General features: G+C 44.4%; 2 protein-coding genes across 2 annotated transcripts in view; both read right to left on the reverse strand.

The window, feature by feature from the left end:
* Positions 1–22,193, reverse strand: part of LOC128889442 (cytochrome c oxidase subunit 7A1, mitochondrial) — a 345,364-nt gene that overhangs the window by 8,066 nt on the left and 315,105 nt on the right. The gene's annotated exons all lie outside the window — the stretch shown is intronic.
* Positions 1,472–22,193, reverse strand: part of LOC128889384 (uncharacterized) — a 47,014-nt gene continuing 26,292 nt past the window's right edge. The window contains exons 7-19 of the mRNA XM_054146958.1: positions 20,132–20,356; positions 19,367–19,427; positions 11,686–11,809; positions 10,234–10,350; positions 9,669–9,807; positions 9,232–9,348; positions 8,561–8,722; positions 8,194–8,297; positions 7,497–7,790; positions 6,427–6,671; positions 3,853–4,053; positions 3,334–3,561; positions 1,472–3,066 (exon numbers count right to left, since the gene is read on the reverse strand). Coding sequence (XP_054002933.1) covers positions 2,399–3,066; positions 3,334–3,561; positions 3,853–4,053; positions 6,427–6,671; positions 7,497–7,790; positions 8,194–8,297; positions 8,561–8,722; positions 9,232–9,348; positions 9,669–9,807; positions 10,234–10,350; positions 11,686–11,809; positions 19,367–19,427; positions 20,132–20,356 — 2,685 coding nt within the window. The 3' untranslated portion in view covers positions 1,472–2,398. The remainder of the gene's footprint in view (positions 3,067–3,333; positions 3,562–3,852; positions 4,054–6,426; positions 6,672–7,496; positions 7,791–8,193; positions 8,298–8,560; positions 8,723–9,231; positions 9,349–9,668; positions 9,808–10,233; positions 10,351–11,685; positions 11,810–19,366; positions 19,428–20,131; positions 20,357–22,193) is intronic.

The raw sequence follows: 22,193 nt of genomic DNA on the forward strand, positions 1-22,193 counted from the left end.
TATTTCGAGGGGTTAAATCCACGTGAAATAACAGGCGCTTATCGTCTACCCGTGTATTCGTCAGGGACGGGCAATAATCTTATACGAAGAAGAAGCAAATTTTTATGCATTATTTTTTTTTGTTCAATAAAAATGACCAATCTGGAAAAGTTTCTCTGAACAATTAATTGCATATAGTTAGCAAATAAAAAATGTTATGTTTTTGTTCGATAATTATCATTCGAATAAAATTTTGCCCATCTGTGGTCGTGAATCCATGTCACGTGAAATAGGGAGTTCTAATAGTTAGTGATTTCCAGTTTTAAATACGAACATGAATCTGTGATTTAAAAAATTTTGTTGTGGCTTTATAGCGAAAACTAGTAAGAAACCGTTAGTCGTTTTATGGCATCGGGGGAAGGGGAGAATAGAATTAATCGCCTGTACCGGAAATCAAGTTGAATTTCCGCGAACACTCAGTTTAATGGGCGAATCAATTTCTTTTAGACAACACATGACACATAAATGCCTCTTGTACATACGTTCAAGTAATCGTAAACAAATGTATAGTTTATTTCGTTATAACTGCTTCGTTAATGTATATTCCAAATATATGTCTCTAGTTATTTTATAATACAGGGCGTTGAATCATTAATTCTTCAATCATTTGCAATTTTAGCAGCCTAGAGGTGTATTAAATATTTTATAGTCGACGAGAATAGCAGTTCCGTATCTATCGTGTCCTTCATATCCATAAACTCCTGCAATTACAATCGCAGGATAGTGTAAATGTAAATAATTATTCCGTTTTAAAAAGATTTAAACTAAACTTTTTTGTACTCTATCAATACGTATGCATCGTTGTACCTAAAGATAGGCAAAAATAAAATATTCTGAATATTCTAATCTCAATAATCATTTATGACAAACGCGTAGAATATATATTTATCTTTATTACACCATCTTTAATTGCACCGACAAACATTATTGCTTAGTAATTAGCGGTTCAATGATTGACACATCGAGAGATATTCGAGGTACGAAACGAGGAAACGTTTGCGCGCTTATTTCGTTAAATATCTACATATTTATATACGTATATGTACTTTAATGCGCGTCGCCATCAAAATATCAGTACATCTCGCATCCAACATTTACAGAAGTTATCGACATTCTCTTTACCCATGGTTTTTGTAATACGAAGAAATATTTTTGTTATTACACCGAGTGCAGGTACTGAAGGAAGGGTTTTGGGGCACTGAACACTTTAACGTTGGACCTGTAAGAGTACTCCCAGCTAGGGCTTGAACTTTTCCTAGAACTGCTCGTATTCGAATTATTTTCTTGTAAATATTTGTTGCATACCTCTTCATACATTTACTATAAACTCATAAAATGAGCGAATACCAATTTGTCCAACACTTTTATACATATATTATAAACTTATACAATGCATGAAATGGTTTTCAACGAATCGACTTGAGCTCAAATCTTTCTTTTTTGGTTTTATAGGTTTGTAATAAATGCATGAAAAAGTTGTAAAAGTTTGCGAATTCATACATTTTATAAGTTTGTAATAAGTTGTTGAAAACGTGCTAATCGAATATCGCTGTTCGAATAGTCCCAGCCCTGCTCTCAGCTCGCTTTCCACGACTTGGCGCAGTTTGTAATTGTACAATTATATGGAACGATGCTGCGAACAATGAACAGTGCAGTTTTGGAGCAGCTGCACCCGCGGTTAGACACATCAACGAGTAACATTTACGAACTTTCATCGTCGATTAAAAATAAATTACAGGGCAACGAAGAGAAGAACTTGGTACTTTGGTCCCTCCATAATCCATAAAGTCGATCAGCTGTATACTGTTACGGGTCCTGGATTCTTGTCTTTTTGGCACAATTACTAAGGAACACACACGATTGGATTTTAAACAACGATTAGTTCTTCGACTTCGCGCTGAAGCATCGCGCGGACAATTTGAGCTAGATCCTGCACGACGTGGACACGATTACAGAAGATTGTCGCGTGCAAAGAGGAGCGCACGATTCTTTCCACGGAGAAAAATGCAACGCGTCGACCGGTTACACATTCAGGTGTCGTGTTCTTTGGAAATTTGCCTCTGCTCTTTTTTTTTGTATCATTTACTATTCTTAAAGGTTAGTCGAGGATGGATCGTTTCGTCTCGACTGGAATTACATTTTTGGAAGTTGACAATTGCAGTGGGAGAAGAGAGAGTCCCGTAACTCGCAGTCCACCAGTCGCACGGTGATTTTAGAACATTTACATTACGATGTACCACAAGTACTTGCGCATATCATGATTCCAAAATCAGCAGGTGGCCGATTTTGATTGCGAGCCACTGTACTCCACAGCAGGAAGTCGCATGCGATTTATAGTTTCACTCTACACGGCAGTTGATCAATCATCGCGCGACTCGTTTGCACGATGATCCGCCCCTTCCGGAGGATCCGTTTCCGGATTCGTAAGACCCGGAGAATTCGACGGCCCAGAGTCATCCAGCTCCCGAACAACGTTTGTACTTGTATCCGGTTGAGCGATCTCAATCACGGATTCGGAACGAGACTGGCGTCCAGAGGACGACGCATCATTCGCGCAGTTGGACATCCTGGCATTGGTCGGCGAGGACGACGGAGAGGAAGCCCTCCCGGTGGTTTTCAACTCCGATTCAGCGAGACCCGGTCTCCCATGGACGTCATCCTCTGCGCAGGCCTCCTTCGAATCGTTATCGAGTCTCGGATCGTCGGGACAAGTGTCAGACTCCGTGGTGGTTGGCAAGGCTAACGACTCCGGTGATTTTTTCCTGCGTACACTATTCCCCAGTTCGCTTAATGGAATCCCAACTTCGCGAGTGGCCCACACGTCGCAGCTGGGGCTGCACGACGAGCCACGAGGGAGTTGAGCCACTTTCGTTTTTCTTGCATCCTCCATCGAGTGCCATCGATGGGACTGCGAGATCGACGATCCCGGGGCGATGGCATTCAGGCTGTTCGCTGGCACTATCCGATGGGGAAATCGAGGCGATCCTCGGATCTTTTCCCTCGAGGATGTTTGGCTGGTGCTGGCTTCTGCAAGAAACGCATCTCCTCGTGTGTATTGCTTCACTTTAATTTGAATTGTGAATTGTTTTAGGGAAGGTTCGTTATCCTTTCCTCTCGGTGCATGGTATAACGAGAAAAAGACTCGAGGTATGTATGCATCGATAAGAAAGGGTAATAAAATTGTTCTGAAAATTTGTACGTTTCAGATATTAAGAATTCTGTTTTAGCGCTTCCTACCTTCCCTTCACACCCGATAGAATAATCATGGAAAATGATTAGTCCGCGTCTACTTACTGGGCGGTAGGCTGAAATTGACTCTCGGCTCGCTGCACTCTTTACGGCGCAGCCCCAGGCTTAATCTGCGATCTTCTTCGCTAGTAATACTAATTATTGGTCCTGAGCCGCACCGGGGATGAGGTGGACGTGTGCCTTGAGCGTTAACCTGACAGGTTGATGCGGCTTTCGTGCCCGGCACCAGACCAGCGATGTAGCCCATGTGAACCCGCAGTGCTGACGCTACTCCTGTGGGATTACATTGAAGCTAATCGCTCTCAAGTCACGCACTGTATAGGATCTCCTAATGGAAACTGGTTAACTTGATTTTAAACGACATAATGGGGCTAACTCTCTACGACCGTACGCGACTCTGGAGCAGCATACTCGTCATCTGCATTTCTGAAGGTTAATTAAGTCTCACAAACGATCTTTCTGCCACTACTTTACAATTACTCGAATCTAGTGAGCGGTATTGACCATGACGTGTCGGAAAGTATTGTTTCATCGATCTTTTGCGGAGATTAATTGTATCCTCACCCGTGAACGACGCGGTCGAGGTTTTTCTGCTGTTAGGACGACTGCCGAACAGACCGAAGAGTCGCTGAAAAACGCCCAAACGGTTCGGTCCCTCCGTTTCCCTTCGTCGATGGAGCTTGTATATGTCCGCGAGACTCCTCCTGGGACCGTCCGGCTCCAGGTCTGGCTGGCTGCTAAACGCTACGGTACCTCGGCGCATTCCTAATTCGAAGAAGAGGCCAAGTCGAGTCGCGCGATCCTTTAGTTGCGTGGCGTTAACTGACATTCGCGCCGATACGGCGAATCGAAGCGTAACGCAGAAGCGAAAGCAGGTGCTACGTCAATTGCAGGTGAGGAAGGAGGAGCATTGCGCATCTTTCTCGTGGGAGCGTAACTTTCACGTATAATTCTAAGCGAATAATTCGTATCGCGTGTTTTCGCGTGCTACACGGGCACGCGCGACTGGAAGACTAAGTGAAAACTCACAATGGAAAGTATACGGGGCGTGCACCTGTGCAGGTGGTCATCCTCCTCTTAGGGGACGTCTTCGACTTTAAGAGTCTGAGCAAGACGAAAATCAATTATCCTCTAAAATAATGCCTACCTGTGCGAGGTTGAATGCAGAGATGGGGCAAAATGTGATTAGAGTAACGATGAAAAATATAAAACGCCTTTACAGTTACTTCATACGACAGATAAACAATGAACTTGGTAATGCGCAATCAAAACTAAAACGAAAATTGTTCGCAGAACACGATCGCCATTGGACGTCGAATTGGTCCATCGATTCTATTTATGCCGACGGTCGTTGCATTCCGAACCGTCGAGGTGAAACGTGCAATTTGTCGTGCGAAGCTTAGGCGTGTGCGTGTATGCACTCCTGTCAGGGACTTGTCCGAACTTGTCAAGGGGCTCGGGGGATACGCGTGCAGTCTAGTGTACCGAATGGCAATTAATATGTCAGGAATGCGCCAACTATGTTCGAAAGCTCTTGCAGGATAGTAATACGGTCCGACGTCACGGTGACAATCAGAGTGATTTCGCGTCAACCGTTTCATCTGGGATCTCAAGTAGCAGTCTCGAGAAAGAAGTTTGAAAGTTTGAAAGTTTGTGCAATTAAAATATATGGAATTCAAACGAGGAGGAAAATCTCAGTGGAGTTTAACATGTTTTTATTAGTTTCAAAATTTATTCGAATGTCGTATAATTTGTTCAAAGTTGAGTATTAGTGCAAAAGCGTTGTTCCGCAGATTAGCTCGCATGCAGTCTCCGTTCAAAAACAATGCGCGGCCCTTAAGCACAAAAATCACCAAGGAAAGATTCAAGTTGTCGTAACGATTCCAAAAACTTTCGCGAAACGTTCGTTTCCTCCTATTCTAATGTACTCTATCGTTCTGAACAGTCTCTTCAAGTACGGAGACAAGCGTGTAATCAGAATGGTTCAAGCTTCTATTGTGCGTGCAATAAACGGAATTCTGTCACCTTTCTCGAATACCTGAACAACCGAGGGATGACGGAGCGAGAAGAACATTGAATTATGTATCGTTCCTTCTTTCTCTCCTTGGTAGAAAGGTTCGTTCATCGTGCAAATTCACGCTACATACAGAGTATCCAGCGATCCGTGGTGCAATAACAATTTTTCGTGGTGCGAACAATTTTCTCGACAAAATTCTATTCCATGTTCTTAATTTATTTTTTAACCAAGAACAGCATTCTATTCCGTTGCACCACTCGTTGCGGGACACCCTGCATAGGCCGTTTGTGACTGGATCGATTCGTAATTTCGAACCATAATAAATGACGAAGGTATCGATGGGATCCAAGATAAACGGGACACCCAGTACACGAAGCGTTTCTGCTTTCACATTTATCGAGGGTATGTTTCTCTACAACGCTTCGCAAGTGCTACTCTCCATCGACATACGATTCCCCGTGAAACCGTTCCTTCTTTGTGCTGGAACTAGTTCTTTGCGACAAACATCCCGCTTACATTTCGCCATTCCATCTGACGATCCAACGCGAAACGTATACGTACGTCGTCTGTAGACGACCTACTTTTTCTTTATCGGTTTCAAAGTGGAATATCTTTCGCGATGTCACCGAACATCATCCAAGCAGAATTAATATTCGCGAGAACGTCGAGGAAAAGGGACGACAGATTGCACGGGAAGCGATCACGGGGCCCACGATTCGCGTTTATTTATTTGCACAACGAATCTCCATGTATACGCGGGAGAAGGAAAGATCAGCCCTTGGGGGAAGGAGTTGCGACCCGTGTTGGGTCAGACGTCGAGTAAGGAAAATGAGTCTCTACTAGTTTCGAAGGTAAAAGAGGTTGTGACGTTTCGTTCCAGAGTCTGTAAAGTAATTTCATCTAAGATAGAGTAGAAGAGTTAGTTAGCTTATCGATGGCTCGCCTAGTGGACCTACAACGAAGCATGATAATTCCTATTGCTCCCAAAGCCAGCAAATTTCATTTTCCTCTGTCGATGAACAGCCAAGCAAATAAGTGAGACGATCATTTTCACATTTTCTTTTGGCACGGGGACTGGTCTTTCCTTTTCCTTGCGGTACGTGACGAAGAATCTCACTCACCAGATGGATCTGCGGATGGCCAGCTAGCTCTAGGGATGACTGGCGGGAGGACACTGAGCAATAACAAAGGCAGGCCACCCCCGATGCTAGGATTGCGTTGCGGAATCGATGCGCTCGACGAGGCGTGCGATGGTTCGACGGGCTCCTGTGCCAATTGTTTCTCCAATCTGGCCAATTCCAGCTCCAGCTGCGCCATTTCACGACGGTACACGCGATTCTGCACCTCCACGCGGTACTGGAGCTCGCTACGGGGCGTGAAATTTCATTTATTTTTGATTCACCTCGGTTTTATTTAATCACATTGCTCGCCATCGCGCGGAACGACGAATGTAACCCGAAACTAGACGCGACCAACTAATTATCGTTCATGTATGTACACGGCTTTTATTTTTTCCAAATTTATATTAATTTCGAGCGTAACAGGGCACGCGGGGGTTACGCTAGAAACTTGGAACGACGAACGTAATACCGTCTCGTTTCCGAACTTTGCGTCGAATAAACTTAGGGGGAAAATTAAATAAACTTTTCCGTAGTGGCTGGGGTTTTATAGGAAATTCAGCCAAAGTCGGAGGCGAGTGGAATGAAATATGATAAACGATATCTGAAACCTGGTTTAAAGCGAATCGATTCTCCGCAACGTCGGGGTAACGCGAAAGGATCGTCTACCGGAATCAGATGGAGTATATAACGTGTACGAAAGTAGGAAGAACTATCGTAAATGAATTATTAACGAGATAAAATTAGAAAAAGTGTAGGATCATAACGAAACTTCTACAAGGTAGGAGAACTATAAACTTCTACATGATACAATCTACATGTATATTCACGCAGCAGATTCCACTTATCCACGATCACTCTACAACCCCGCCAGATAGAAAAAAACAAATTAGGTATCTAATATTCCTACATTCTCCTTTATCGTTCCGCGAGCGAAAGAGCTTTATCGTCATTGTCGCCGACGCCATTGTGCTTACCCCTCTTCTTGTACCGCACGTATCCCATTCTAACTTTTCCATTCGCTTTCCCGTTACCGGAAGAGCGAATCACGGGTGGAAACGGTGGGTACTTACGTTCTATCGTCGGTCACGAATCTCCTTGTATTGCACTCGATCTTCAAGCCAAGACTTTGCACCACCGGATCAGCCCTCTCTCCCGCTAATATGTTCGCCAGTTGCGGGAGAAAAAGCAACGCGAGCGTCGCGGTCGTCGATGCCAAGATGAGAGCTGTTATCGTCACGAAGGCCAGGGTCGCTCGATCCGACATCAAATTAGCCAACACCACCACGATGCCTGACGTGATCACCACGAAATAGACGCTCATCCCGATGTACTGCGAATCGTTCAACGCTGGTATTTTTACGTGCCTGGAATTATGCATGGCGCGCGGAGAAAAACAATTCGTAAGTAGAAGAAAATCGTGAAACATTCGTGGACTTTATTTATAAACATATAAACGTAACCGATTACAAGTTTATTTGCGATCGAATGCTTCTTTTTCGCCTAACACGAGCTCGATTCGAGAAGCTCCGCTGTGAAGAACGAGTCGATACTTTTCGCAACGATTAGTACCGATACCTTAACGACAGCAGGTAAAAAAAGTAGGAAACGCCTTTTGCTAATGAACGCCCTAATGGCATCCCTCATTAAACTCCAACTCGGCTTCGACTCCGCCTCTCCAATTGGAACTATCCGGTTAGTCCCTTGAGCGCGTGCAACGAATTTTAGGAAGCCGCGTTCGTTAAAAAGTAATCGTTTAAGTAGTTTTACCTCGTTTCCCATGCCATGTAGACACCGACGATCAGCAGTAGGCCTTTGTACACGTAAAGGGCGCCCAGCCAACTGTTCGTGTGCTGAGAACGGCACACCTCCACCTGCGTCGAGAATCAAAGGCCGATAATCAAATTGGCTACGGTACGTCATTATTAATTAATTATTAATGATATTATAACGAAGGCATCCGCAACGGTCGCTAGGGCAACCACAGTGACTGATCAGGATTTTGCAGAGGTCAGCACGTAGATAGGACAAAATTTACAGGAGTATGTCAATCTCCGATAGTTCGTTATTTAGAAGAGCAAAGAACGAAAGTTTTATTTTGATTAATCTCTCTCTTTTTTTTTTTTTGTTACAGTACCTGAGGTTGATAGGCGACACCCCTATCGTGGGGGCTAATCTCCAGGGTTAAGTTTCGCAGGTGACGTTGCATGGGGTCGAAAGTCACCCACAGTGTCACCACCAGACCGTCTATTAGTAGAAGGATGCAGATTAAGCTTATCAGTTGGGTGTCCTGAAGTAGCTGGAAGGAGCAGAAGGACACTTGCGCGTGAGTCGAGAACACGTTGTATCGTGTGGGTCAATGATTAGGTGAAATGATTTTCGCTTCGATATTCCAGACGCGACTCTTCCATGAGCAAGAATAATTGTGGCAAGTGTATCGCGACCTTTTCAGGCCAATCGGGCTATATATTATTCATCGAAGTTTTGAAGTTTGATATGTACCAGATCAAAAGATTAGACCAGTGTGGAAGTTTCAGTAGTTCCAAAACGTTTTAGTCGCCAACCCGATAGACAGAAGTCTTAACAATAACGACCAGTTGGTGCCTGCGCTTAAACAAATAATATTCCTCTTCAAACCCATGCGCTCAGAGTAAATATTAACACGCCTCAAGGCGCATACGGCACTTAACAGGGAAAGAGGATTTTCCTCTACAAGATTCAGATTCTCTAATTGGAGATTACAAAGGCGAGCTTATTGACCGGGAAGCGAAGTCGTGAAATGATGCGATAGTTACGCTCGTATCGTACCTTGTTCTTGACGACGCCGCTTCTGCTTCTGGTGAAAATTCGGTGCACGCGATAGGTCTTGGTGAACATCGAACCGAAAGCCAAGGAAAAGCCAGCAGACAATAGGTACACTCTCGCCTAGAACGGTACAAAGAACTTCTAATATCGCGTAAATGCCGCGACTTGATTTTAACTAGGCCTGGGAGTACCGCGCGCTCGCGAAAAGTACGACCGTTTAAAAAACAGTAGAGCGATGCGCGATTTGTTCGTTTTACAACAACGTCGAGGCATCTAGTACGCCCGCAAATATAGACGATGAAAACGTCTCTGGAATACACCGCTTGGAGCACTTGATGCAAAAGTTATTAAATTATTCGTAGTGTCTCAGTCCTAGTTACCACCGGAGCGGTCTGGTCACGAAACCAACGCATGCCCGCGAGTTGAAAATTAATGCTCACCGTGCACACAGCAGGATAATAATCGTCGCTGTCCGGTAACGTGGCGTGATCCAGGCCCAGAAGGATGACCGCACCATAGACGAGACCGCAGCCGACAGCAGCCATATTATTCAGCCTAGGGCTCGAAAGTTTTATACTCCTGTTGCAGGAAACGAAACAGTCTCGTACAATCCGTCGACGGATAAAACAATGTTCGATGAAAGAACGTACAGCCAATGGTAAGGAAAGTCGTCGTCCCTTATGGTCGTGAGAGCAATACCGAAACGAAGATTAATGGTCGTTTCAAGTTACGACCAAGGCATTTCTCAGGATAATTACTAGAGGCTTGGTAGAACAGTTGAAGGGAGCTTTTAAGAATATTCTTTTTTTCTCTCTTCTGATTTTCCAATAATTCTGATAATTGTTCCGAAGCGGACCAGCATCGTTATTCGATAAATTTTTCTTTCGCTATTGTCCCAATGACCGCAACGGGTTACTTTGTTCTCTGTCATTGACCGAGTCTTTACGGTATCGAGCAAAGCAATTACGATAAACTAATTGAAACGTTGCGGCTGGGAGAACTTACTTGTGCTTGCGAAAGTGCAGATTGAACGTCAGAAATGCGAGCGCCAGGGTGACACCCACGCTGGCGAGGCAAGTGACCGCGAGGAAAGCCGCAGGTGCTACAGTCACCACCCTTAATCTGTTGTAAAAATCGAAATATGGTGAATATTGTATCTTCGTAAAAAGACAGTTTGTGTCTCTGTCACAGGAATTAACGACTGAAGAAAAATGAACATCTAACGTAGAAAATTCGGATCAAAAGATTATAATAGACAAATTCCAATAAGAAATTCTGAACTGTCCTTGGTATAAGCAATGAAGCGAAGTGTTGCGGGTAGATAGAGCTCATTGTCAGTTCCATCAAGCACGTGAAACCGTGTTTATCCCCAATTGTGTCATAAACTAGTACGGGTCAAAGGTGACCCAGTTTCAAAGGCAAACAGTTGAGTTTACCTTCGCGGTAAATTTCAGCAGAAATACGAGCAAGGAAATTTTCCCGAAACGGGACGAGTACGTGGCTCTGAATATATTCTTATAGCCAGTATCGGTTCGCGTACTCTACACGCCGCGTCGTAAAGACGCCATTTAATAAAGGGTCCCTCTGCAACCGTTTTACTCGAATTACAGTGGCGATGAAATTTTACGCGATCGTGCGAAAGCGCTATTAACACCCAGCGAATCCACGCTGGTTTCAACGTTTCCCGAACACGTCGTTCCATCGTTTACCTCGCGAATAATACGGTTATTAGCATACAGAGCCGATCACACGAGCCATAAATGATTACGCGGTTCGAACCTGCACACTCGATGGTATCCAGGTATTCGTGTTTCCCGGTGACAACGTTTCGCCACGCGTACGCTTGTAAACCATTTGTTTGTTTGTTTAATTGTTTAATCAAATTTGTAAGGGATGATTATCGATTGGTGGCGTTAAGGGCCATACTCGGCTGGCCACTCCGAGACTCGATTTTATCGATGAAAACTATTTATTGTTCATACCGCCTAAACATTTTTCTACGTTACAACGATGTGAACCGTGGTTGAAATCGCAGTATACGTAGGTACGTTTTTCATTCCACATCGTTGCTCTCCAGATACATGAATCGTTCATAAATTTGCAAGAATTAACCGCGGTCGGATAGATAGTATATTTTATTCATTGAATATACTTACTCATAAATCAGCAAAAATAATTTATACACCCGGCGATGAAAATATCGAACGACCATACTGCTTGTTAGGCCATTATCGTCAAGTAACGAACAGAAATACTGTCGCGGGATTTTATTCATTTCACGGCTCTTTCCAATACCTAAAGGTTTCCTCATCCCCAATCCATCCCCCGAATTCGCGGTGATCGATCGAGAACAAAAACGCGGAAGCGACATAATCGGGCAAACCAGGCGCGATAATCGTGTTTCAGTGTTTCGAGTGATCGATTGGGTAGCAGGGAATCGGTGGCTGTAACACGTACCGAGTAACTCTTCGTGCCGCGGGGGGATGTCCGTCGGGCCATCTCGTCGGTGCGCATTTTGGACAATTCATTATCAGCTTTCCATCTTCCGGGCTGAAAATCGCTATCCTGCTGGCGACGTGGCCTGTAATTGGAAAACTTTAAGACCTTTCTCGCCTCGGCACGAACGAGTCGCTACTTGATAACTTAAATAATCGGTAAAAGGCCGCCCATTCAGACGAGATTGGGCTCTCATCGCGATAGTTACGCTCGACGTTACGCTGTATCTCGATCTGGAAGAGATTTTAATCCTTTCCTCTTTTAGCCAGCCCGAGCCTTCGCCGTGTAATATTATTTTCGTGGAAACAAATTCGAACGTTCGGGACTTTAATCGCTGAGAGAGCAATCAACCGTAATTAAATCGTGCTTATCGCGACTCTGCCTCTCTCCTTGCCGACTAGAAGCCGAGAAATTGTGTGTCCAATAGCGTCTGACAATTTAAAATTCTACCTCGCTCGTTTTCTCTTTATATTAGACCCTCGAAATTCATTTTGTCTCGAGACCATGCGATGATATAACCCGGTACCGATAGTGTCGCGGATTCGACGAAATGAATCGGAAGCTCGCGGGCAATAATAAGTTCCCGGTCCCGTACGGCGAGCCCCCGATGAAAGAGCTGATCAGGCCGAGGCTTTGATTCCTCTCCTCGATTCGTCTCGTGTCTGCTGGAAAATCCGTTCTCCTATCAAATCCGTTTTTTCGTTCGTGCCTCAGCCATTTGCTCGACGTCGCCGATAAAGTCGAATATACACGGTCCTCGTAAATAGGGAACGAATCGAGGCCATAGAATTCCTGTTCGCGTTGAAACAAAGCGCGTTTAAGGGGTCAGTCTGGTAATTTCAAATCGGTCTTTCCCTCTTGTTGAATTAAAAAATATTCGCCGGACTTCCCATCGGCGCGAATGGATTTTTCATTTTCTACGTTTCCATCCCGATTCTGAGGCTCCCTCTCCAGGAATATGAGCCTTCGTTCGTTGTACGTCCCATACGGTGTACAATATCGCCTCAATATTGCTGGCTAATATTATCTGAATAATGCTCCACAATATTGTCTTAATACTGTCTCAATATTGTCTCAAAATCGCTGTGCAATATTGCCTCAATATTCCCGCGTAATATCGGAATCTTGTCGGCAACAGCGATGCCACAATATTGAGAGCACAACTGCAATAATGAAATACTGATGCCAAATTGGCGCGATATCGCGATAGTTTGTCTCTTATTTGCCATTCGAGATTTTTATTTAGACGTGCGTTTTCGTTTTAAAGACCCGCGGTCAGTTCCAGATGAAAATAATCCGATTCTCGAAAGTAGTTCCGTCGATCTAAATTATATCCGCGTCGGTAGCACTATTCGTCAAGCTTGGAAACAGGAACAGGGGCTCGCTTAAAGATTCACGAGGGCTGGGATACGTCGGTACTTTTCGCGAATGCAAACTTTGAAAAACGATCGGTCGACCTCCATTCTTGCTTTTAGCTGACGGAAATAGCCCTCGCGCGGATACGCGACGGCCGAAGATAGAACGAAATGAATACGTATTATTATCGTCCGCCAGTCGTCATTACGTTGATGAGAAAAATCCCAATACCGTCTCGTCCGTGAATCGCGGAAGACGCGCTACAGTAATGAAACTTCCTGAAACTGAGCGACGTGTCCTCTGGCTCGCGTCATGAAAAGAGTTATCCGACTTACCCTCGGTTTCGTTTCGAGCAATTGAATTATTTTCAGGTCGAAACGCGCACTGTCTCCTTCCCCCGTAAATAATTTTGAAAGGAAAGAACTGTTTCGGACGCCTAGAGAATCTATCGAACGATGTTCACGAAATTTTGGTGGAATGTTCATGGTGGCTAGGTTCGATATCGTCGTGGATTCCTTGGGAAACTCCGGTCTTAATTTTCAAGACATTCAACCCCGCGCAGCTCCTTTCTCTTTTTTCTATTTTAACAAGCACTTTCGTAATTGCCCCGCGCTGCTCGGAGCGACGATTTAGGAGAATTGCGCGGCAATTCAAATTTTGACACACTTTTTCGAGCACTTTATTACACTCCTCGACTCCATCCCAAACCACTCGTTTTGTAGTTAATTAACCATCGGTATTTTAATTTCTGCCCCGAAACTTTTTCCTTCTTAATCAACGAAGCTTGTTACGGTTCTCGACTCCACGAATAAAATCAACATTTCTGCGTGTCAGTTTCGATCGTGCCGACAGTGCGTAATGTTGAATGAAAAGCGAACGTACCACTCTATATGTTAATAAACAGAGAGGGACCGTTGTTGGTTTTCGACCAGACAACAATCTAGTTGACAGGGCTTGCTCTCGCGACATAAAAGAAAGCAGACACGCTCTGACAAATTGTATTTCCTTCTCTGCAAACTTATTTCAACTATGTCACGTCTTGGCTCAAGTTTTACGTGTTAGTCTGGTAACATCATTGTTTTGGAATCATGTGCAGTCGACGGGATAATATGGTAGAAGCTTGTAAATATTTTTTGATTTTTGCAACTCCTCTTGTATGGAGTTTAATTTCGTGTATGTAGCAGGCATGATTGCGCCGTGTTTAAGCACAGGAATTATCGACGCCTGAGTTCGATTCACCCTCGAAAGCGGAAGCAGGGAATTTCCGTCAGATTTTTCCACTAAGTCAAGATAAAGCTTATCGGCGACCATTTTTGCCGCGGGTCCCTTTGCTCATTCTTCCATGTCACGTTGATAAATTGTCTTTTATCACGTAAAAGGATGAACCGTAGTTCCAAGCAACCACGTGTGACTTCCTTACAAGGAAGGATCCTTTATCCTCCTAAAAATCTAATACAATAGACACTAGAAACGATGAATGGGTTTTATTAATTTAATTTAATAATGTTATAGTTTCTCCGATTCATGCTTTTTCTGAGAATTCAGCATATGTTTACCAGATTTGTTACTTAAATATACACAATGCATGTACGAAAATTCCCTTACATAGCGACACCCTCGATTACGCGACCAACCCTCTTCCCAATTATATCGGATAAGGGGCCACTGTACCCTGATTTATTCATATTAAATATAAAAGGGACTTCGAGACTTCGTTTTTTTAATAAAACCGTGGCTACGCTGACAAGTGTATCTCGTTACAGAAAAAATAAAATCTCAAAGCCACCGTGGAAGATCCTTTACAAACGATCCATTTCTCCTTTTTATCTCGCGACATGATCTCCGAACGTTCGTCCCTTGTCCATCGCTACGTATTTCTGCACGGCAAGAAACACTCGTTTAATCCCTGATCGATACAAACGGAAAAATTGCTCCTTGCACTCGACTTGTCACGCAAAAGGGAAAAGAAATGATCAGCGGCGCCAGGCTTTTTCCTCCTTTTTCCTGTCGCCGAGATTATGCTCGTGAAAGTTAAACCCGAGACCCGCGCACCCGTGCCTGTGACTGTTATCCGCTACAGGATTTGATGGATTACAGCCGTAGGACCTCCACTGTCGGCTGACTAGATGGATGAAAGAGTGCCGTGGTGGTAAACTGGAATAAATAAAAAAGGAAAAGGGATAGAGGAAAAAAGAGGAACGAAACAGAGAACAGAGGTAACGGGAACCGTGAGGTAAAGGAGCAAGCAGTTGATGGTATCCAATTTGTCCGTACCCGTCGAGGGTTCTTTGTGAGCGGTGTTACCTATCGCTGGCGGAAATTCGTGCCAGTTCGTTGACTTTATCTGAAATCGATGCTCGAAACGCGAGCCAGAAAAAGGAGCTGCTTCTTCGTGGCTCGTGCAAGGTTAACGAGCCGAACGACGAGCTGTTACGACCGCGAACCGATCGTTTAGCCATTGGAATTACGTGAAAACGCTGGAAGGAAGCTTGCTCGGACTTGCTGAGTCCCTGGAGAACGCACCCCCTGCAGATCTCATAGAGACGTTACACGCGAAGACAGGAATCTTTCGGAGCCTACTAGTCAGTCTAGTGTCGCATTACGTGATCGCATAAAGCAACCAGAAATTTAACAAGAAGGGTGCGATTTAATACAGAGGTGAATAAATCGAAGGATTTTCTGACATCCTGCAGATATTCGTTGAAAAAGACAGAGCTTTACTTAACTCTATCCTTGACTTGTAAGATTCGCCGTATAACCGATAGCATTCGCATTCAAACGAAAACTTAAAGTACCCACTTTGGGAAAGTCTCCCTAACCCTCGTTCCTCGGTGCCCTTAGTTCTCCGTGCCGGTGCAATCTATAGACGAAGGATCTGGGAAGCGTTTTCAACTGAGACTCCTAAAGGATTGTTCGGATCTCTTCCCGGCCGAGGTCTATTAAAAAAAGGAGTTGGAAAAGGAACATCCAGCCGGAGGGAGAGAGCCGGCGAAGAACGAGAAGAAAGAGCGGAGGAGGAGTAATGAGTCTCGGTCTCAATTTCACGGCACGGTTCGTGAAAGCGTGGCCACTTACTTTCCAGTACATTGATTTTCGATCATAGTAAAGAGACAACGATCCGTGAACGTGATCGCGAGCATCTCACGGCGACGGCCGATCGAAAACGTCCCATTGGGCGCGAATTAAAAGATTTCTGACGACGAGAGGCGGGATGATTTTGGACTCCGGAATACTGGGAGTGTCGTTGACATCGATGCATCGAGGTCGCGCTGCTGAAAAGAAGCTTGATTTCACAAAGAACCGTACACGTTCTGCTCGCGAGCACACAGCGTTTCGAGGCCGCACAAATTATGCGCTAGCGTCGTTAGCCAGAGGAGTTTCAGCCAGCGGACTCTCGAGACGCGCCGGGACGGACTTTCCAATTTTACACGAGCACAATTTGCCGGCGTAAAATTTAACGGACTGGAAAAAAGAATTATTTATTTGACGCCGATACCAGCGTATCCTGCTTCTCGACGGTCTGCGCGTACGACACTTGCGACGTACTCTCTGAGACGCGGGGGTCGCGTTTCACTCGTTTCAGAGTATAATGGTGTGTTTAAATATTAAGTCAAAATAATTTTGAATAGCGAACTATCGAGAAATTTTGTCTTCTTCATTTATTTAATGTTAGGCCTCCAATAGATTACTCTATACTTTTCATTAATTCAAAACTTTTAGACTTTTCAATCCCTAATTATCCATACAGATTTTGAAGGAACGTTGTTCATCGGAATCTCTAACCTAACCTGTCGTAACCGCGGGATACCGCTATATCCATTGCGGCTTATGCTCGGTGTAGCACGACACGAGGTTACTTCTTCGCCGGAATAACGATTAATACGGGCCAGGGCGTAATACATTCCGGATTCTCTTGTTTTCCATCTCCACTTTTTCGTCCGTTCACGGGCACGCTCCTTTCGCCGCCGATTCCGCAGGGTCTCCTCTCATTAATTATTCATCGACTTCTTACCGACATCCGGCCGGGTAGAACGGCAAACATCTTTGGTCGTGTTCGCACGAAGCTCACGCCGATCTCGTTTCATGCTTTGGGGTCGCAGACTTCGGGCGGCCTCGTAGTCCTCGCCACACACGAAAGCCACACACTCGCGCGTCATCGAGAGTCCTTGTGGCTCTTTCGAGTCGAGTTCCCACGCTAGTGCCTTCCAAGTTCCCCGAAACCTTGAAAGCCGATACGCAATCGCGACGGTTAATTAATTTATCATCAAACTTGGTAATCCTCCATAACTCTCCGTCAGTTTGAGGTCGCCTAACTACATCTCGACGCGTGCCAAGCCTGATTTCTCGTTTTCATCGTTCCCTGTTGTCTGTTTATCGTAGCCATCAGATGTGGGCAACCGTTAATTCTGTTTCACCCCTTTGCGCTTCAAGTAGCCTCTGAGTAGCACATCGACGGTTACCAAATTTCAAGTAACAAACGAAACAAATCACCGTGCATCGGCTTCACTCGATACCTATTATTGGCAAAAAAAAAAATGTTGCTCGCTTCGTTGGATTGGTGGTACAACACGCGGCTGGCGATTGTGGCGATTAGCGAGCGGAGATGAAACTATGCCGTTTATTCATAATAAAATTGCCGCGTGCGAGGCGAAAGCATTTTTCTAGCTCGATCGATCGGGCACATCTGCCCGAACGTACCAATATTTTCTTTTCGCGATGGAAATTAATCGTAACGAGAGAAAAGGAGAGCTTGCAGGTGGGTCGCATTCTGCGTCGCCATAACTCGTTTCGTACAACGTTGTTCGGCGATTGGTCTGCCGCCCCTGTTTCTTGCCGCAGCGTTAATTGCACTCTTGCCCCACGGTAAACGCATACCGAATTCATGGCAGGCTAAGTGCGGAGCTGGTGTAATTGTCTCGTGTTTGGACAATCTCGGAGCAGTGAATGGTCGAACCGCGCCGAGTCAGACCGAATTTCTAGCACGAATGTCGAGTTACCCTGACACCTGACAACGCTTCATTGGAAATTTGAGTAAAGTGGCTCGGAACAACCAAACTGCTTGCGCGAACCCCACGTCAATCGGAAAGACCTGGTCGCATAAATTCCGTGACATTTGGAGCGTATCGAATTTTCTTACTTTCGGCAATCGATACTTTTAGCCAATCGGAACATTTTTAAATAAATTATCGCTTCTTTCCGAGACTCCAAAGCTTTCGTAAATATTCTCGATTAGAATACAATTATTTATCGAAAAGCCATCTGAACCTGTAAAATAACGGCAAGCTTCTCGCAAGTTTCTCGTTTGCTAGAAGTTGCTCGATCACTTTCACCGTTTTTTTCCACTCTGGCGCCGCTTTTCTTGTGGGAGCTTCTGTTCTCGTTACAAGAAAAAAATAAAAAAAAATAAAAAAAAAACACTAAACTAGGGCGTCGATGCAGAGGTACAAGTAGCGCAGTCAATGAGCCCTCGGTCTGTTTGCGCGGCACTTTGCGCCACGGCTTGCCATTTCGTTTGAAATTTTGTTCCATGGCTGGCGGAAAGTGTATCCTCTCCTGAAAAAGATAGAGGCGCGCGGCACGCTTTTAAATTAACTTTACGACCCTTTCTACTTTTACGTTCCTTCGGACAACGGCAAGAAATTAGAGCCTCGCGTTCAAGGGTTTAACGACCCGTGAATTCTTCTTGAATTGAACCCATCGCGTTTTCGCATAACGTCAGCGCTCTTCGCTAAACGATTACGCTCCACTGATAGTGTCAACGACTAATAATTTCGGTCAGCAAATTTCTTCTCTTCTAATTTATTTCGATACATTTTTACTTAAAAATAGCACGATTTGGGCTTTTCTATATCATTTGTATTTTCTACTCGGCAAAATCCCACTTTCCCTCCCACTCATTACTCCAAATTCGTATTTGAATCAGAATTCCCTGCATCTTTGTGGCTGCATTAGGCGTTCCAGTGCTATTTACCAGTGTTCATCGCGGAGAACGCTTGCAAGGTATAGCACCGCGTGAAATCGTATCGTTGGCCTGGCATTCGACAATGGGAATCCCGTAAATGGGCTCATCCACTCGTTTACACGTGTCAGTTAGCCGGGATTCGAGTGCATGCAGTATTCTGAGTCGTTGGAGGCGCGCAATTGTCAGCGCTTTGCAGTCGACGATTTGCTCTTTCATGCGTGGGCTTCTTACGCGCGTACCATTGTGCGTTCCGCGATCGAATCGGTGCTTATGCACGCTCGCTTACTTTTTCTGAATTGGTTGCCACGTTGAACGTTTACTCACCATGCATTTGGTAGAACGCCGTGATACCCACTCGATCGGCGCCGTCGAATAACACCGGCCCCTGGAATTAACCAATCGATTAATCCGAACACCTCTTCTACCCCTATTTCTCTGATTTGGGGTTGTTTCATATGATACACACATTGACGACAGTGCAAAATTTTAGACAAGTATCTCGAACAATCTTCCATAAATGCTTTTCATGCAAGGCTAGAATATTATCCGTAAAACCTTCTCGCGAGAGAACTGTTGTTTCGCGGATAATGAATTTCGTCTTCGCAAACTGCACACCCTTCGTCGTCTATGTGCATTTTGTTGCACGTGAATACAGTTTAGGAAGCACAAGACCAAGCATTATTGCTTTCGTAAATGATTGACGAGGTGCTCTGATAGCGGCAGTAGAGAGGTTGCTCGGCGATTCTTTGTTTTATCCGCGTACACGCTTGACTTGCGAGTGCAAGGGAATTTTACGTGTACCCTAACTTTAAAAGATGGGGTAGGAGACCCTTCGAGATGAGTTAGTGCCTCGTTAAAAAAATTTCGACTAAAGTATATCAAAACTCTTATCTCGTTTTTAATTCTACGTACTATTTCAATATTTAAATTACTTCAAAGAAACTTAATTTTAATATCGGATTACCTTAACCGTGTTTATATTACACATTTATTCTCCAGTTTAATTTCAGTAATTCACTCAACAAAATGCTTCTCGTGTTTCCTTTGCTGCTCTCTGTCTCCCTGCTAGTAATTGTCTGTTTTACTAACCGAAACTCCAACGAAACGCAGGAGCTTGAGCTGTTCTAATAATTGCGTTGCGATGTCCTTCCTGGCGTGCGTGTAGTGTGCCACGCTCGTGTTCTCCTGGTTCAAGATGATCTCGGTTCTCTCGAGAGCCAGAGCCATCGCCCAGACAGCGTCGTACGTTTGCGCGGCGTATTTCGAATAGGTCACGCCTCGTTTTGCCAATTCCGTCTTGAATTTGCTGCTAGTCTGCGTGGGAGAATTGTTTTTCCGTATATTGCATGGAAAAATGGGCTGCGAATCGTCAATGACTAAAATAAACAAAATTATTTTCCGCGTCAGAGGAAAGGGTGAACAACAGAGCTCGAGCGTAATCCATTGAAAACATCCGTGAGACTTCCTAGCCATATTCTGCATTGATTAAGACTTCACGGTGAAGATTAAATAAAAAGAGAACTTGCTAGCTTGGTATTCCTTCCGTTGCAACAAAGTTCAAGCAAAGTTTCTTCTTCGTTAGCTCATTTCCTGGAGCGAGGATAAATCTTTTTCGCAGGGACAGCAGTTCGACTACCGCGAGCGAGAATATGAGTACTACCGTGCAGCAGAAATTATTGTGTATTTCGCAGTCTTCGTAAATTCGTAACGCGATTAGTTAATTTATAACGAGTTCGATTCTAGCGTCGCGAACGAATTTACTTTTTTCGCATTTCATTCCGAAAACATTCAGCGATACGATATTTTTGGAGAATTAACTATTTTCCCGTGAAAAATAAACGAAACGAACGAAACCGTGAACAATATCAATATGTATTTTCGTAATCGACACAGAGAGAGTGTTCCGACACGATGCATTAACACGCGCAGGTGCTTCGTTTGTATAAATAATTTAAAAAAAAAAAAAAAAAAAAAAGGAATTAAATAAAACGAGCGAAATACGCGATATTTCCTGTCTCACCCTAATGCATAGCATTTTTTCCGAGAAATTCGTGCTCCGCGCGCTTTGATTGTGCAGTCCCCTCCAACGAGAAACATTTTATTTTAGCCGAGCTGGTTGCAGCGTGTTTTTGACGGGACAGTAGTTATTAACAAGTTAAACGGTTCGAATCGACGCAACAAAGAGCACGGAGATCCGTGCACGGTGTGTTCAACAAATTGGAAACTATGCGTGTGTATATCACTTTCGATAGAACATGGCGAACGGACTGCGAATGCGATATTGTGTGTTAAACGCGCGTAAAAGTTCGTTTGGCATTATCGGACGTGGCTGATCGGCGATTTCGCTGGAAATTCCGTTTCACTGATTTATCGCGTTTCCAGTCAAGGGATCTCGCCACCTGTGTGGCGATAAAAAGGCCAAACAAGTTTTTTTCCATCGCGTGACTCGTGCTTCTAGTCGGGGCATTCACCACGAATAATCATTTCACGGAAATCTAAATACATATTATTTTGTCCATCATCATAAAACATTTTCTCTCAGAGCTTATTGTATGTTTTTTGTATTCGTTAGGACGTATAGTACCGTTGGAAAGCTTCGCAAAGGCACACCCTCGATTTTCTCGCTGCCAGGCGTGGACTCATCGAATCTATTATTCTACTCGCGTGCTATGCAAACCGCTCGCGTGGAATCGGTGTTTTGACGGGACATACGAGTTCCTCCGTTCTGGAAACTCGCAAAACGGCGACTTAGAACCTTGTCTCCGAAGTAACGTGAAAAATTCGAGTCGGTCTACGCATCGTCTTGCGTAGTATGCAAATAAGTCGACCGACACACGTTGACTGACGCGCATCGCTTCTCTTTATTTCCGACACCCCGGAAGCTTGCGGGATCTCGAATTTCTATTTTTCCGCGAACTCGTGTAAATATTCAGCGCATTCGAACAAGCGTAGAATTATTCATGACGTCGCTTAGAAAAATTGAAACGCGAAAACATAAAGAATGATACGTATTTTATTCAACCTACTCGCGAACGGTTCTTTGATGTTTGGTCGGAACGGACAAGGAGAAAACGAGGACGCGAAGACATGCGATGCATTTTTTTCAATTCCGATAAAACGATGGTGGTTATTTCAAAATTAAAATACACCG

The sequence above is a fragment of the Hylaeus anthracinus genome, unplaced genomic scaffold, assembly GCF_026225885.1.
Source record: "Hylaeus anthracinus isolate JK02 unplaced genomic scaffold, UHH_iyHylAnth1.0_haploid 11997, whole genome shotgun sequence".
Taxonomy (NCBI): Eukaryota; Metazoa; Arthropoda; class Insecta; order Hymenoptera; family Colletidae; genus Hylaeus; species Hylaeus anthracinus.